Source organism: Motacilla alba, chromosome Z (assembly GCF_015832195.1).
Source record: "Motacilla alba alba isolate MOTALB_02 chromosome Z, Motacilla_alba_V1.0_pri, whole genome shotgun sequence".
Lineage (NCBI taxonomy): Eukaryota > Metazoa > Chordata > Aves > Passeriformes > Motacillidae > Motacilla > Motacilla alba.
The window spans coordinates 11,291,267-11,306,657 of record NC_052046.1 but is presented as its reverse complement, the minus strand read 5'-3'; the positions used below and the strand labels follow the sequence as shown (position 1 = coordinate 11,306,657).

Genomic DNA, 15,391 nt, shown 5'->3' with positions numbered 1-15,391 from the left:
CCCCAGCCCAGAGCAGAGCGGGACAATCCCCTCCCTTGCCTGGCTGTTGATGCTGTGCCCGATGTCCCCAGGACAGGGTTGGCCCTCCTGGCTGCCAGGGCACTGCTGGCTCGTGTTCAGCTTGCCATCAGCCTGGAGCTCCAGGTCCCTTTCTGAGGCACTGCTCTCCAGCATCTCCTTCCCCAGTCTGGACATACAACCAGGGTTCCCCCATCCCTGACGCAGAATGCGCACCTTAATAAACTACATACAGCTGGTGATTGCCCATCTCTCTAATTTTTCTGAGGGTGTTTTTCCTTCCTTGCAGAAAAAATGCTTTTCCAATGCCAGCACAACAGCTGCCATTCAAAACAAAGCACTACTTTCCAAACATATTAAACTAATTTTTATTCTCTGGAGTCCTTATTAGCACTTTAAGTTTGAGCACCTTCCATCTCTTGAGAGCACCTGTCCCTTGAGGAGAAATAACTTCAGCTTGAAAATTTTCAGGCACTGGAATATGTTGTCCAGGAAGGTGAAGGAGTCACCATCCCTGGAGGTGTTCAAGAGGTGTCTCTGGATCTGGCGCTGGGTGATGTGGTTTAGTGGCTCAGGGGTTAGAGGGGCATTGCTGCGTGCGTGGTTGGACTAGGTGGTCCTGAAGGTCTTCTCCAACTCTGACGGATCTACGATCCTGTAGTCCCTGCCTTTCACACGAAGACTAAATATGTACCTGCGGAGGCACGTGGTGGCGGGAAGGGGGCGGGCCCGTCAGGGGGGGTGGCCGCGGAGGGACCCCCGGCACGACGGCCCGACCCTGACCCCGCTGACCCCACTGCCCCCGCGGCCAGGTTCTGCCCGTCCCCGCGCAGCGGGGCCCCACTCACCGATGCGCCGGGAGAGCTTCACGTCCCGGTTGAGCCACTCGCACAGGATCTGGGACATGGCGTGAGGCGCCCGCGGCCGCCGCCGCCGCCCGGCTCCGCGTCCCGTTGCCGCGGCGACCGCGGGCGGCGCCTGCGCGGCGGAGGAGGGGCGCGAGGCGGCACGGGCTCACGGGCGCGCAGGCGCGGCGGGCGGGGGGGCGCGCGGGTGTCCCCGGGCGCGGAGCAAGGTGAGCGCGCGGCGGGGCGGGGCGGCCCCGGGGGAGGCGCTGGGCGGGCGGGGGCTGAGGCGGGGTCGGCGCGGCGGGGCTGGGCTCGGCCGAGCCCGGCGCACGGGGGAAAGCGGAGGGGTGCTGCGGATCGGTGGCAGCTGTCCCCGCTGCTTCGGAGTACTACGGGGCTGCCGGCGCGGAGTTGCCTGCCCCGAGAGCGCTGCCTGCCCCGGCTGCGCGTTCCACGCGTGTTTGTTTAAACAGGCACTTCCCCGTTCCGCCCCGAGCCCGGCGCCCGCCGCGTTTGCTCGTGAGCTGCTGAGGGTGGTGCAGGGCGGAGAGCGAAAGGCTGGGAATCAGGAGGAATGTCTCGGCAGAAGGGGTGATTAGGTGCTGGAATGCGCTGCCCAGGGAGGTGGTGGAGTCATCGTCCCTGGAGGTGTTCAAGGAAAGACTGGATGTGGCGCTCACGGCCGTGGTCTGGGTGACCACGGCGGTGCTGGCTCACAGGTTGGACTAGATCAACCTCAAAGATCTTTTTTAACCTGATCGACTCTTGTGATTCTGCAAAGCGCAGCCTGTCGGGAGAAAGGGAATTAATCCAGGGTGATTTTCCCAAATCCGCTCTCATGAGAGCGCACATTATCACTGTGCTGGCGCCGTGTGGACAGGGGGAGGGAGGGCGAAGGAGTGCCCGCAGGAGCCCTGGCGGCGCGGACCGCGCTCCGCACACGCAGGGCGCTGCGCTCCAGCGGCGCGGCTGCTGTGCGGCTCGGCAGCGTCCCTGTGCCAGACAGCTGCTCGGGCGGGAGCCCAGCCCGCTCTGGGGCGAGCCCCGCCGAGACTGGCTTTGCTCAGCTCTTGTTTGTATTAAGTCATCTTTGTTGTAGAATCACACCGAAACAGCCATGCACTGGTTCCAGTGCTTCTATTTAAAGAGAGTGTAGTAAAACGCCAGAGCAACAGGGAAGAGAGCTGCATCTGGAAAATGCACTGCACAGAGTGGGTATTTAAATTGGCCTTTTTTTTTTTTCTTGGAAAAGTTATTTTAACTGCTCAAGTTTTCAAGTGCCTTTCAGCACAGTACAGAATTGTGAAGAATTATTTTTGCGAACAAGGTGATCTAGTGGCTAATGAGAGACAACAAGCTAATGATAATTTTCAAAAGTGACAGTTAACTTGGAATGTTACAGATTCTGCTCCTTGAGAACAAACAGAATTCTTCAGATTAAATCTATGTGCTTTGACAGAGGGTGTGCTTTAAATCAGATTAAATCCTTGAGAATAAGAATATAAATGTATAACTGACCAGGTGTTTATAAATCTTGAAAAGGTCAGTGTGAAGTCAGTGGCACATGAATGAGTGAAGTAACAGAAAACGTCAAGAGAGAGGAAGTACTTTTGGGACAGATGTTTAAATTAATATTTATATTCTTTTCAGGATTCAAAGTTTTGCATATATCTGAACTTATAAAAATACACACACTTTAGGAAAAGAAAAAAGTTCAATTTTTTTATATTTTTATGATTGTATTTGTAGTGGGTGAATCTATCATCAGAGTGTCTTTCTGGTGCTTCAGGGAGGAAAGAACAAACATATTTTAGCTTCATCGTGGAATTTTTCCCATGGCTCCCGAAATCAATGTATATGTATTTATGTTGATATACAGTTAGGTGTTGCTGCAAGTAGTCATTATCAGAAGCTTATGTTAATTTAAAACATGCAAACCAGAATTGATTATATTAAGTATAGAACTTCTTTCCATATCGCCTCTGACTTTGAAAAGCTGGTACTTCCTGTGTCTTTAGATTTTTTTTTAATGGAATATATTCCTTCAAGTTCATGATCATATTCAGTGCATTTCTAAACACCTGATTTTGTTTAAAATTAACATGAGTTTTTCTGTCTGTTGAGATGACATAATAAAATCTTACTCAGATAAGCTAGAACTATAAGAAAGATGTGGAATTTCATGTTTAAATTCAGTAGTGGCTTGCTGTTTAATCTTCATCTGTTTTAACAAATTAATGTAGTTTTCTTTATTCTGAGAATTGATGGAATAATGTATTAATAAAATTTTACTTCATTCTTTTCCTAAATTTAAGAACTTGGAAAGATGTCTGTGTTCTGCACTGTGAAATCTGAGCCCAAAGACCATTTAAAGGAAAATAATTGCAGAAAACAAATAAAGTAAGTGTTTCTCTCATTCTACCCTTGCTGAAAACACCAGTGTTTTTAAATAATAACATTGTATACTTCCTGTGCTCTCAGTTTTTTACATCTCTGCTAGGAATGCCACTGGGCATTCCAAACTGTTTTTTAACAGGACTCTGTACTTTGAATGATGTAGATTTTAGTCAATAACATGGGGATGTGAAATGCATATGAATTATTCACTTAAAGCTCTGTCTTTATTTTAAACTTCATGCATCTTATTGTGGACTTGCTTTGAAAGAGGAGAGGATTGTTTACAGGCTTAATTTATAATAGTCGAAGGTATTATAGAAGATAGAAGATATCAGACAGCAACCTGTTGAGCAGAAATTGAAGTGTCAGGGATCATCTGTTACATTTCATTCCTTTTGCCCATCTGAAAGAAACTGCAGGCATGAGGAGTAAAAAATGATGTGACCAAGCCTATAGCTTTTCTTGGACATAAGTTTTGAATAACATGGACATAATAGTGTTATGCATAAGGAATAAAATGGGAAAATACAGTTTTAAAGGTGAATATCAATAAACAAAACGACAATCAAAATACTTCTAAATCTTCAAGAAAATAAACTGTTGGGGCAATTAATTCTGCAATTTATTACAACTAAGATTAAGAAAAGAAAAATGAAGCATACCTGAATTCTCAAATTAAATTGCATTTAGAGGGAAGCTGTGCCAACAGTAATAGCATTAAACTGAGAGTGTCTGTGCTAAGGAGTTTCCTTTTGTGCACCAAAAGGTGCTTTTTCCTGTATCAACAAGATTGTTTATAAACATACTTTAAAACAAAATTCTATATTTATTTTTTTTATTTTTACTTGTAATGTTATGGTTTATATTATTTGGTCGGTTTTTCTCTTTCCTGGGAAGTTACAAAGAGGCTAAATAGCCTCCACTTCTCCTAGGGCTTCTTTTCACTCTTCTCTCCCAGTTTATTATTCATTTTACTTTATGTTATTTGAATCACAGAATTCCAGAATAGTCTCTGTTGGAAGTTGGATCCACAAGGATCATCAAGTCCAATTCTTTAGCAAATAGGCTGTACTGGCTTTGAAGCTGCAACCTTGGCATTATTAGCACTATGCTCTAAACATCTGAGCTAATCTCGACATATTTATCCTCTCTGACAATGACTGAATGATCATATTCCCTTTAAAACTTAGTTTTGAATTTATTAGTCTTTCACATATACTCTGTTCTGGGTCCTCATGTCTGTACTGAGGACAGAAAAGGATTAAGCTCTAAGCAAAAAAATCATGATCTTGAGGTTTGTGCTTACCACATTTCCACAGGTGGTTGTTCAGTGCATTTCTCAGCTCCATGGCCCCTGCTGCCTCTTAGAACAGCACTATGGAAGCTTGTCCTGACTTCTAACTTGGTTTTTCGGTTGCTGCAAGACAATAGTTATGTTGAGTCACAAGCCATGTAGGTCTAGTCTGGCCTCCTGTCTCTAGCAATGATCAATAAAAGATTTTGGGGAAGAAAGGGAGAGAAGTCAGATACTAAGATCTGTTGGCATATACTCCATTGCCATACAGAACTTTCTTCCTGCCACCATTGAATGTGGTGAAGGACTTTAAGCATTGACATAAGCTAATACAATTAACCTTTCCTTCCATGAACAGATGCCGACAATTCTGAGTCTCTGTAAATGTTTGATATTGACGGTGGTGGGTGGTAAGGGATTCCATAACTTAACCTGGCTTTGTGTGAAAAAATCATTATTATGCAAAGAATTTTATTCTTTTGTGTATTTTGAGTTTGCATCCTCTGCGCTTTTTTTTTTTTTTCAGCTCTCTAGGTGTTCTTTTATTTTTAAACAAGAGCAGTAGGCATCTGACTTTGGGTTGAACTGATGCTTCAACATTTTAATATTTTTATTATTTGCACAAAGAGCACTGAGGTGTGAGTTTGCTGTACCAGTTCTGCAAAACAAAGTCCTCCACTTCAAGTAGTTGCAGAGATAGCACTTAGCAGTACTAGTGGATCTGCATACAATACATATGCAAGATCTGCATTCACTGGTTAAATAATCTCTTTATATTTAAAAAGTGTGTTCAATACTGATAATATATAATGAAGCTTGGAAAGTTACAGGTGTGCTGTGTGCAGGAAAATATTATGCTGTGTGCAGGTGAATTGTTTTCTGTGTGCAGGTGAATTGTTTTCTGTACTGCAAAATGGATTATTAGTGTGTAGGTTCACCTTGAATAAGTAATGGTAAATTACTGGGCAAGATTAAGGCAAGAAAAGTGCAGAGAAGTTCTGATGCTTTTAAGAGACAGGGCAAAGTGCTTCCAGTGTGAGGAACAAGTGGAGTTCTGTGGCTGACTGTTGTGATTCTTTTTTGTACCTATAACTAAGTAAGGAAGACGATAATTTAATCTTTTTAAGCAAAATCTTTCTGGCTGTATCTGAGACAATGTGGTTCCATTTAGTTCAGTTGTAGCAATTGCACGTTTAAATCAAGGACTGAAGAATTTTTCAGCTTCAAGTGACAATTTCTTATCTCCAGGGTGACCTGCTTGGCAGAAATCACAATCCACTATGGCAGAGAGAGGAATAGGAGTGGAATAGCATTTCAAACATCTATGCCATTTGGCTTAATTTGTGACACTACTCAGAGCCTTATTAAAGCAGATGAGAGTTTGGTTTGTTTTTGTTAGTTAGTTTGGTTGTTTTTTTAAACAACCAAAGCCACTAATGACTTTGATAGAAAGTTTTTGGAGAGATTTTGTAGCTTTAAGGTAGACAATACTTCTTAACCACTTCAAGCATCAAAAGAGTGAAATAAAGCATCAGAACAGCAAAAGCTGAGTGTAAATGGTGGAAAGAAAGAAAGAACCAAGCTGCCTGACAGATTAAAAAATCACATAAGCAAAACAAAAGGAAGTGATAAGCTTTTTAGAACCTCTCTGAATAATGAGTACAGACATATCTTAAGGATGCAGTAAATTACAGGAGAAGTAGAGACTAGCATGTTGCTACAGTTTTAAACAAGTGCGCAAAACAAAGAAATGAGGAATTAAGGACATTTTTATTTTGGAGATGTTGCTGTAGTTTCACTGAATTTCATTACCCATTTCTAAGCATCTCCTTCTTCTTAGTAGTTTGGTTTGGGGTTTATTACCACTTTCTTTCCTTTATGGTTATTTTTCTCTATCAGAAAGTTGGGCATTTTGCATTGAGAATTCTGTGCTTTCTTAGTGGGTTAACAGGAGTAGTAGTAGGGGAAAGCAGTAGGCAAGGGATAAAAAAAAAGTTCATTATTAGACACTTGAATTGAACAAAGATTCATTGAGGAATGTGACTGGTGCAGGTAGCTAGCCAAGAGGGTTCCATTAGGGATGGAACAAAGAGAACCAAGGCAACACAAATTGTGTTAGTTCTATGGCTTAAGCAGAGTCTTGAAATTCTGAGTCACCATTTCTCTGCCTTAGGAAATTGTGTGTAAAACATACTGTCAGAAGATGGTTTTTCTCAACCCCAGTAATTGCACATATCCACTCACATCTGTGTCACAACACAGTCAGAACTAAAATTATGTGAACATTTTTCTTGTAGTCATTCTTTTAATGTATAGAATAGCTGCGTGCTTGGTGTAGATGAATCAAAGCTCTCTCCAGCTGGCTTTTTTTTAGAAAAAAGAAGGCAGTAAAATAGTAAGTATGTTAGTTCAGAACTTATCAAAGTTCAGATGGTTCATTTTTGTCATGCACAGTTTAATTCATTTTCTGGCATAGTGTTTCTGCAAGATAAAAATCCGGTTAATAAATCAGATTTTCCTAGACTGCTAAATTGCAAGTATCTAATTTTATGGATGGATTGCTTTTTAAACAATGGTCTGAAATATTTTGAGTAGTATTTAGAATACTCTCAAGGCCTCATCAGCTAGTATTTTATCTTTGTTATTCAATAAATGCTCATTAATTGTGCACTTTTGTCCTACATTCTTTTACTGTGGTTTTTGTCTAGCATTATTATTATAAAGACTATTATTATTTATAATATTATAAATAATATTATTTATTATTATAAAGAATGTGTGTAATGTAACTAGAATCCTCTTGAAGGTTACTGAAATGCAACTGCTTTTTCTTTCAGAAGTAGTATGGCTATTGTGTGCTAACAATTCTGTTCAGTTATGTTTTTAGAGTATAAAAATAAGAATACTCTGTCTGTTTTTGAAGTAGAGAAGGAATTCAAGTAAGCAAAATGTAGCCAAGTGCTCTGGAATTCGGCTAGAATTCTAGGAACAAATGCCAGCACTTAAAAGCCTTGGATAGCTCTTTCTGGTTATGTTGAAAGAGAACATTGGTCAAGCATGCTCTACTTCTATTGGAAGTATTCCTGGTAAAACATCAGGTTTTTAACACTGTTCTTTAATCAACAGTACTTAGCTAATTAGGGTAGAACTGATGATGTGAATAGTTAAAATCAAAGTGATTTTGATGTAGCTAGACAAAGGAAAGACTATGGGCTTCTATGCCCTGTTCCTTCTTTTAATAAAAAATTAGTGGTATATCATGGCACAGTAATGCTAGTACACAGAATATAACTTCTTTTCTACAGTAATGATTTATCTTTCAAGTTGCTCATTTCTGTCCTCTTATGCCAATATTAATTTTGCTCTCAGGCTGATTCCCATAGATGTTTTCTTTTCTTCTTGAGTGTAGGAGTTGCTGATAATGACAGGGATAGTATTGTGCCTCAGCTTAATGCTATGGAAATGCAATTTAAAAAAACCTTTGAATTATTCATAAGCAGTTTCTTATTTGATTACATGTGCTCTGACTAGAAGAATTAAACAGGAATAAACAGTCTGCCTGTGTAAAATTCTGTTTAAAAGTTTGATTTAATATAGAATGACTGAACACAGGCTGTAGTGAAAGATGAAAAAAAAAGACATCCAATTGTTCATGTTTTGAGTTGTGGCACTGATAAGCATTTTAAACAAATGACAGAAATTTAGCAACTTGTGTGGGGAAGCATTGACTGCCTTACTGTTACAGATACATCATTTCAAATCATGAAACAGTGTAGAAAATTCTGTGATTAAACCAATAGTAAGCCTCTAAAACAGTGTGCAACTCTGCCTCTGATTTTCCCCAGCTGTCTCACTTATTTCGATTTCCAGTTCTTTTTGCTCTGTTGATTCTTACTCTCCCCTGCAATCGGAATTATTCTTACCCATATATTTATTTCCTACTTCATATTCCTCAGGTCTTCACATCTGATGATGTGTTTTTCTTCTGTTTTTCATCTACTGCCCCAACCCTTCTGTCCTACCAAGGCTTATACATGCATTTTGTTTTTACATTCTGAATTACGTGTTTTTACATTCTGAATTATGTGTTATGTCAAATTTCTAAAGTATCAACACTAACCATTCTCTTTTCATTCTCCAGAGTGATAGTAGAAACCATTAGAATTGTTCTTTAGGCTCAATGGCAAAAAGTTATCCCTTTGTCCATTTGAATCATGTGGAGAGTGGGAGGCCCAAAGCCTGTTCAGTACCTTTCCTGGACGTACTTTGTAAGCTCTTTAATTCGAATATGGATGTTTGGCACCTGCCATCTGAACAGAACAGTGTTGCAGTTTTGAAGTTCCTTCCCCTGAGAGATGATAGTTGTCTTGCTTCATCTCAGAGAAATGTTGTATGAATGAGATTTGAAATTAAAACTGAAGAAAATCATGGTTGGGCTGTCAAGCATACACAAAAGCAGTTGGTGAATACACCAGCTTTAAAAATCCTTATGACTGGAAAGAGTATCTGTTTGCTAAATACCTTGGAAAACTATTGATCACCTACCTTCAAATTTGCATAATTATGCCCATGTTCATATGTAGGCTGTGCCTTATTCCAAATATATGCTCTAACTCACTGTACACAGTTTGTATTCGAAGTCTAGCACATCTTGTTTTGCCCTTGGGTTTCAGAAGCTGTTTTTTTATGTTAGGATCAGCTAGTTGTCAGTGTGTTTATCCTTTTATGCAGAATGAGTGCTCCCAAAGAAATATCAATTACAAGTTCTTTTTTAGCAACAGAGGAACAGCATTTGTCAGAATGAATCATTAACAATAGTTGGAATGCACTCTTTTCTTCCTGCCTCTTCTGGAAATCTTACTGAATTTGAAGTATCCTTAATCTGGGCATAAACTCAGGTAGATCCATCTTCATTGTCAGTGAAGCAGTGACTCTTTCTTCTTTTCAGTGGTAGTTACTGACATCAAAGCTCATTCTGCCCTTTGTATTTTTATACCATACTGTTGCTTCTCTTTGGCAATAACAGGTACAGATGCTCAGGCTGCTCTATTCAAGACAGGTTTTTCAGCTGCATTTACAACAGTAGGTACCTACCGGTATTAGATGTTTTCTTATACAAACACTAACAAGTTGCTATTAGAATTTCTTGTTTCTTTTTAATTCTGTTTAGTGGAAGAGTTGAAAATTTGCTAGAGCCTTGAGTAGAATTCCTGCTGTTCATAACAATTTAATAAATTATTCTTTCTTTTTAAAAAAAATTCACATTTTCTGTGGCAAGAATTCTCTTGCATGGTAATTAATAAGATATGTAAGTGAAGTCAATTTAATCTACCTTTTGGTCAGTTTACCATTGGATAGCAACATAAATTTCTTTCATTAAAGCTGATACCTGCTGCAGATACATGACCAATGCATGCTGCACAAATCAGAAGAATCTTACTGGAACAGAATAGCCCTGGTCCTCCACTTTGAGAAAGGTGTACATTTTTGTTTTCTATGAGCATATAATTCTTTATCATTGTATTTGGAGTAAGAAAAGATGCAAAGATGCAAGTGCAACTAAATTTATTTTAAATCAATTAAATTCTTTGGTTTGGTTTGAATTTTTTTAATGGATTAATGCCTGATGTTGATTAAATGAGTGAGGTAAAGCACAAAAACTGCTTCTAATTTTGAAACAAGAAATAAGTGTATCTGACAGATTTTACAGCTGGTACAGCATCAAATTAATCCCATATTTGTATATAGGTTATGTAAATAAAATTTAATAGTATACTGCATAATATGAGACATGGAACCTAAGATGCACATAATTCTGTTTATGGAGTTACACAGCTACTGCTTGTAATTAGCTGCCTAGGGAACCTCTGTTCAACAATCCTTTTTAATGAGTGTTTTTAACAGTTTGATTCCATGGTAAAAGAAGTACTAGATATAGAATGTCAAATATAACTAAAATACAAATAAATGAAGATTTCTAACAAAAATTAGGTATAGATTGTGTATGGGTATGCAAGCATGTGTGTATATGCTTTTGAATATTTTTTTAAAACATAGTTTGGTTTTGAAAGCTCTTTTGCAAACATAGTATTCAGTGTTTCAAATTATAAATAAACAAAAAAATGGTGATAGCTTTCTTACTGCTGCAGTGTAGTTTCTTTCCCATAAAGTTACTTATTACAATAGAAAGTAAAATAATTACTTTTTTCCCCTGAATTTTATATGTGACTCACAGTTTTAATGATGTTTTTCTTTCAGCATGATATCGTTGAAATTTAAGTAACTACAGAAACACAACTTCTATAAATATTTTCTGTGTCACTTCTAACTGAAATATTCTATTATCTTCTTTTATATTGTCCGGTGCTATGTATTATTTGGATTTGTTTGTGCAAAAGGAAGAGAATAACTATAGCATTTTTATTAAAAATATCTAGCTTACTTCTCTTGAAATAGAGGAAGTAACATTGCTTTCCTCATGAGAGTTTTTGACACTTAGATAATTTGTTTCTCTTGCCCCCTTCACTTCTATTTTTGTGAACTACTACTTCCAGCCTTTTTGTAAGATTGAAGTAGGTACTTCCATCCTGTATATAACATGTCAGCATGTAGAACAGAGTCTCCTAGGAGTACAGTTTTTCAGTAATTGTAACTTCTTGTTTTGTTGAACCTTGTAATTTATTATACTCTGTCTGAATTACACAACAGAATTTTTTTTAAATGGTTCCTTTTTTCCGATTCATCTTTATAGCATTTGTTTTCTCTATGATGAACATATCCTCATCAGTGAAGAAGACTTTGTTGTTGATAATTTGTTTTCAGATAGGATCCCTTAGACTGTTCAAAGTATGCAGGTGTGGTTCAGCCATGGCTTATGATGCCATGAATTGTAATGTGGACTTTAACAAGCAGAAAAAAACACATGTTTTGCAAGGCGATAAACTACAGGAAATTCAGGACAAATAATAGAAGAATAAATTATGTAATTGCTAAATAATGGGGGTGTCAAATATGTATAAGTAGTTAGATAACTGTAATTATAGTTTGGATTAGCAAGAGGTATTTGGCGATATTTCCGTTACTTAAAGGAGAAATCAGTTTGGTGTTGAGGTTTTAATTTTGAGGTTTTAAATTTTTGTTTTAATCCAAATCCAGTCATAATCAGTAAAATACGTATTATAGAGACCTAAAATGAATGATAATGCTTAGGAAAAATTCTTACAGGATTGTGTTAATCTGTTGTGAGTTCACTTGTCCACTTATTTTTTGACAGTCTGGGCCAAGGTGTAGTGGCCATAACCTTTAAGCATGCCATTTAGAAATTTGTGCTAACTTGTAATGGTGATCTATATTTTACTTTTTCAAAAGTTAATCCTGTCATAAGACACTGCTTCCCAATTACCCTGATGAGAAAGTTACAGTTGTTCTCTTCATCCTCAATATCATGCTGACCCTGTCTGGCTGGTATCTTGTCACCATTTAGACTCTGGACTATTTCCATGTATTTCCAACTTGTCTCAGTTTCTAAGCTTGTTTTCAGAGTTGAAGCATAAACATTAAAAGGAAAAATGGAGAGAGAGAGAGAGAGAGCAAAAATGTAAATTATTTAATTTCTTATTTTGTATGCATTGTCCTTGTATGGGTCAAGAAGTTCTTAAGACAACTCTAGATATTATGCCATATTATTCCTTTTGCAATCCTTATTTATCCTTGTGTTTTAGAAAATCAGGTGTAGTGTGTATTCCACATATAGCCTGTTACATTTTAATGCTGTAATTGTAGTTCTCTGGAATAGTGTTTCAGAAATAAATAGAGTATTAATTCAAACCCTTGTGGTGTGAAAGAGCATAACTACTAAACACAAAAAATAGTAGAAGACCCACTGTTATTCTTACATAAGTTCCATTTCATACCCTAGCTGAATCGTGCTAATATTTCTCCAGCCTCTGCTTTCAGTTATGACCCTGTTTTCCTCCTCCTTATTCAACTGATACTACTATAATTTTTACTGACCACTGTTCCTGTGAGCTTACTCAGAAAGCATACTAGCTTAATTTCTATCGGCTTTTGTTTTCTCTTATGCAAGACCTGCTTATTGTCCTTCACATTTCTTTCTGCTATCCCTCTTCTTTCTAAATTGTCTTATTTCCTCACTGAAGAGAGGACTTTTTTTTCTGCTTTACTCAGCTGAGATTCCACTTCTTTTCATGGGTATTTCATACTAGAAGAACAAAAATTCTTACACGTGTTAATCAGTCCGTAAAACTAGTTTGTTTTCCCACAAGGGTTTTGTATTACAGGTGCCTGGATATGGCACTTGGGGTGAAAACAGTGGTGCTCTGTTGACGGTTGGACTGGATGATCTTGAAGGTCTCTTCCAACCCTGATGATTCTGTGATGTATGAATTTTACATCAGGTCTTGGCAAAGTAAGTAGAAGTCCTAATCTAAAGGTATAGGATCCCTCAACCTTTCTAAAAGAAAGAAGACAATGTGTGAGTTTAGGAGAAATAATTCTGCCCTACAATTATAGAGTCTAGCAAATCCTATCACCAGCTCTTTAACAATCTGCTGATCTACAGCAGCTAGAAAAAAAATATTTACAATGAAAAGGTTAAATGTAATATTTAACTTGGTGATCAAAAAATTAAGCCTAAAGTCCCAAAATGCCATGCTTATGATTTCATGAAGTATTGTCATTACTGACAACTTAAAAATGCAGGTATATCACCGTTACAATTTTGGCAATATAAACAGAAATCTGCCAGCAAACTGCTTAATGGACCTGGATTTATAACAGTGTTCTCAAAAACTCCCAAGGTATGATAAGCATTTTCATTGTGTAATATGAAACACATACATTTTGTATTGCTGGGACATTGAAAGCTTGGAAACATTTCACCACCTTCAAGCCAGCAAGTATGTAAAGCAGTAAGATAAAATCATTAATAATCAAGTTCAGGATAGAGATTACACAACCATTAGTGAAGTAATTCTCATTAAAGCAGTTTTTCTGGATAGGACCTGCCTCAGAGAACAGGAATGTCACTTTCCCAGAGCATGTCAGCAATGAGTAGTAACCCTGAACGTGAGCAAATTGGAGCACGAGGTTCTGATTAATTTTCTTTGGGGAAAAAAAAAATCACCATTTTTTTTCTAGAATCTTAGGAGTGAAGCTGTGTGGAAAAAAAATCAGTAAAATAATAAAATAGATGAAGCACAGACCTTTTAGTTCAGACTCCATTCATAAGCAATAAAAATAGTGTTTTGAGGGACAAAAAAGAATTAAAGGAAATGAGTTTTATTTGTTTAGCTGGAGAACATTGATATATTTCCTTACTCAGTCTTTAAAACGTCAGTAACCTAAAAATCTAAGAAAGGATTTAATGATGAATTATTTTAATGGGAAAATGACCACATTTGCCATATCCATATCCCAGTCACACAGACTTAGAGGCTTAAAGTGACCTTGTTTTTCATACTCCAGTAATATACCTGTTTATACTCTTATGGCTCCTGAGCAGAACAGATATGTAGTAGTTGCTTGCTGAGAAACAATGTAATCTGCTTAAAAGCGTTTCTATTTTCTTCTAATATTTTGGCTACAGTACTGTAACACTGCATGAAGATTTGCCTCCAGTCAAATTGTAAACTTGGGAAATTGGGAAGTTTTTTTTCATGTATGTGAGCAGTTTTATTTCCATTGTTATACAATGTAGTATTTTTTTAATTTACAGTTTTAAATTTGGTATAATATGAAATTCTGTCTTTTTGGATTATGGGTTTTTTTCCCTCTAATTTGGGAGCTTGTTCATTATTTAATCCATTTTATGCTCTTTTTTTAAAGAAAATAAAATAAAATGCTGTGACACAAAACAGTAGTCCATGCAAAAAAATGACAGTAGCTGAATCACTAGGAACCAGTTTGACTTGACATTATGATCATATGCTGGATCTCATTTGTGACAGGTGTGGTCCTTTTGTTGCTTGTATAGGCAGATTATGTGTTTAAATGAGGTAGAAAATTATACATTGTAATTTATAGTTATTGCTAGTAATTACTGTTTATTCCATTGCCACGACTCAGAAATCCATTTATGATAGTTGAATACAGAAGATGCTGATGTCTGAAAACATGTGTGAGGTGAAGGTTACACCATATTTTCTAATTTGTTGTTTTTTTCTTAGTTTAGCATTTAACTTTTAGCATGTGTTATTTAGTAGCAGCTCATTAGTTGATGTAACTTGGGACTAATTCTCAATGTACTATGTACAGCTGGATACTGAGCTATCCATTTATTTTATTGTCCCTACAAAAATAGGGTGTAGCCTATTTTTTAACTGAAGGACAATCTCTGAAATCACATCTTAAACTAGCAGTTGTAGCAGACAGAGACCATATATTTGTTGTTGCCTACACTGTGCTGCTTTGGTGGTCTTGCCCTGAAGCCTTTTCATTGGTCTTAAGTTTGATATGTTTGTTACAATTTCATAGCACCCTAGAATGTTTTGGGGTGGTAGGGACCTTAAAGACATCTAGTTTCAAACCCCTGCAACTGAATTGTTTTACATCGTTGGAAGTGGATATGGTGTTACCATCTTTTTCTTTAATTTTAAGTTAGACTGTAAGATGTTTTCATAAAAGAAGTTAAACTGTAAAAGAATTGTCAGTCTAATGCTCTCCCGTCACTTTTTGTGTATTGTCTATTTCTCACTTTGATCCCATTTTGGTCATTCTGAAAGAATATTTTTACCTTATACTGTCTTTAAAATTTTACATATGCTTTTGCTGTAGAATTACTTTTTGTATATACCTTAGCTTCCTAATTTCCTTT

At 37.7% G+C, this 15,391-nt stretch overlaps 2 protein-coding genes across 21 annotated transcripts in view; one reads left to right on the top strand and one right to left on the bottom strand.

Annotated features, from left to right (window-relative positions):
* SPEF2 (sperm flagellar 2) overlaps positions 1–979 on the bottom strand; it is a 74,660-nt gene extending 73,681 nt beyond the window's left edge. For all 9 annotated transcript variants that reach the window (XM_038124849.1, XM_038124844.1, XM_038124846.1 and 6 more), the window contains exon 1: positions 867–979. In XM_038124849.1, the coding sequence (XP_037980777.1) occupies positions 867–924 (58 nt within the window). In that variant the 5' untranslated portion in view covers positions 925–979. The remainder of the gene's footprint in view (positions 1–866) is intronic.
* Positions 980–1,035: 56 nt separating this feature from the next.
* Positions 1,036–15,391, top strand: part of PRLR (prolactin receptor) — a 158,144-nt gene continuing 143,788 nt past the window's right edge. For all 12 annotated transcript variants that reach the window (XM_038123831.1, XM_038123824.1, XM_038123825.1 and 9 more), the window contains exons 1-2: positions 1,036–1,093; positions 3,182–3,266. The gene's annotated coding sequence lies outside the window, so the exon portion shown is untranslated. The remainder of the gene's footprint in view (positions 1,094–3,181; positions 3,267–15,391) is intronic.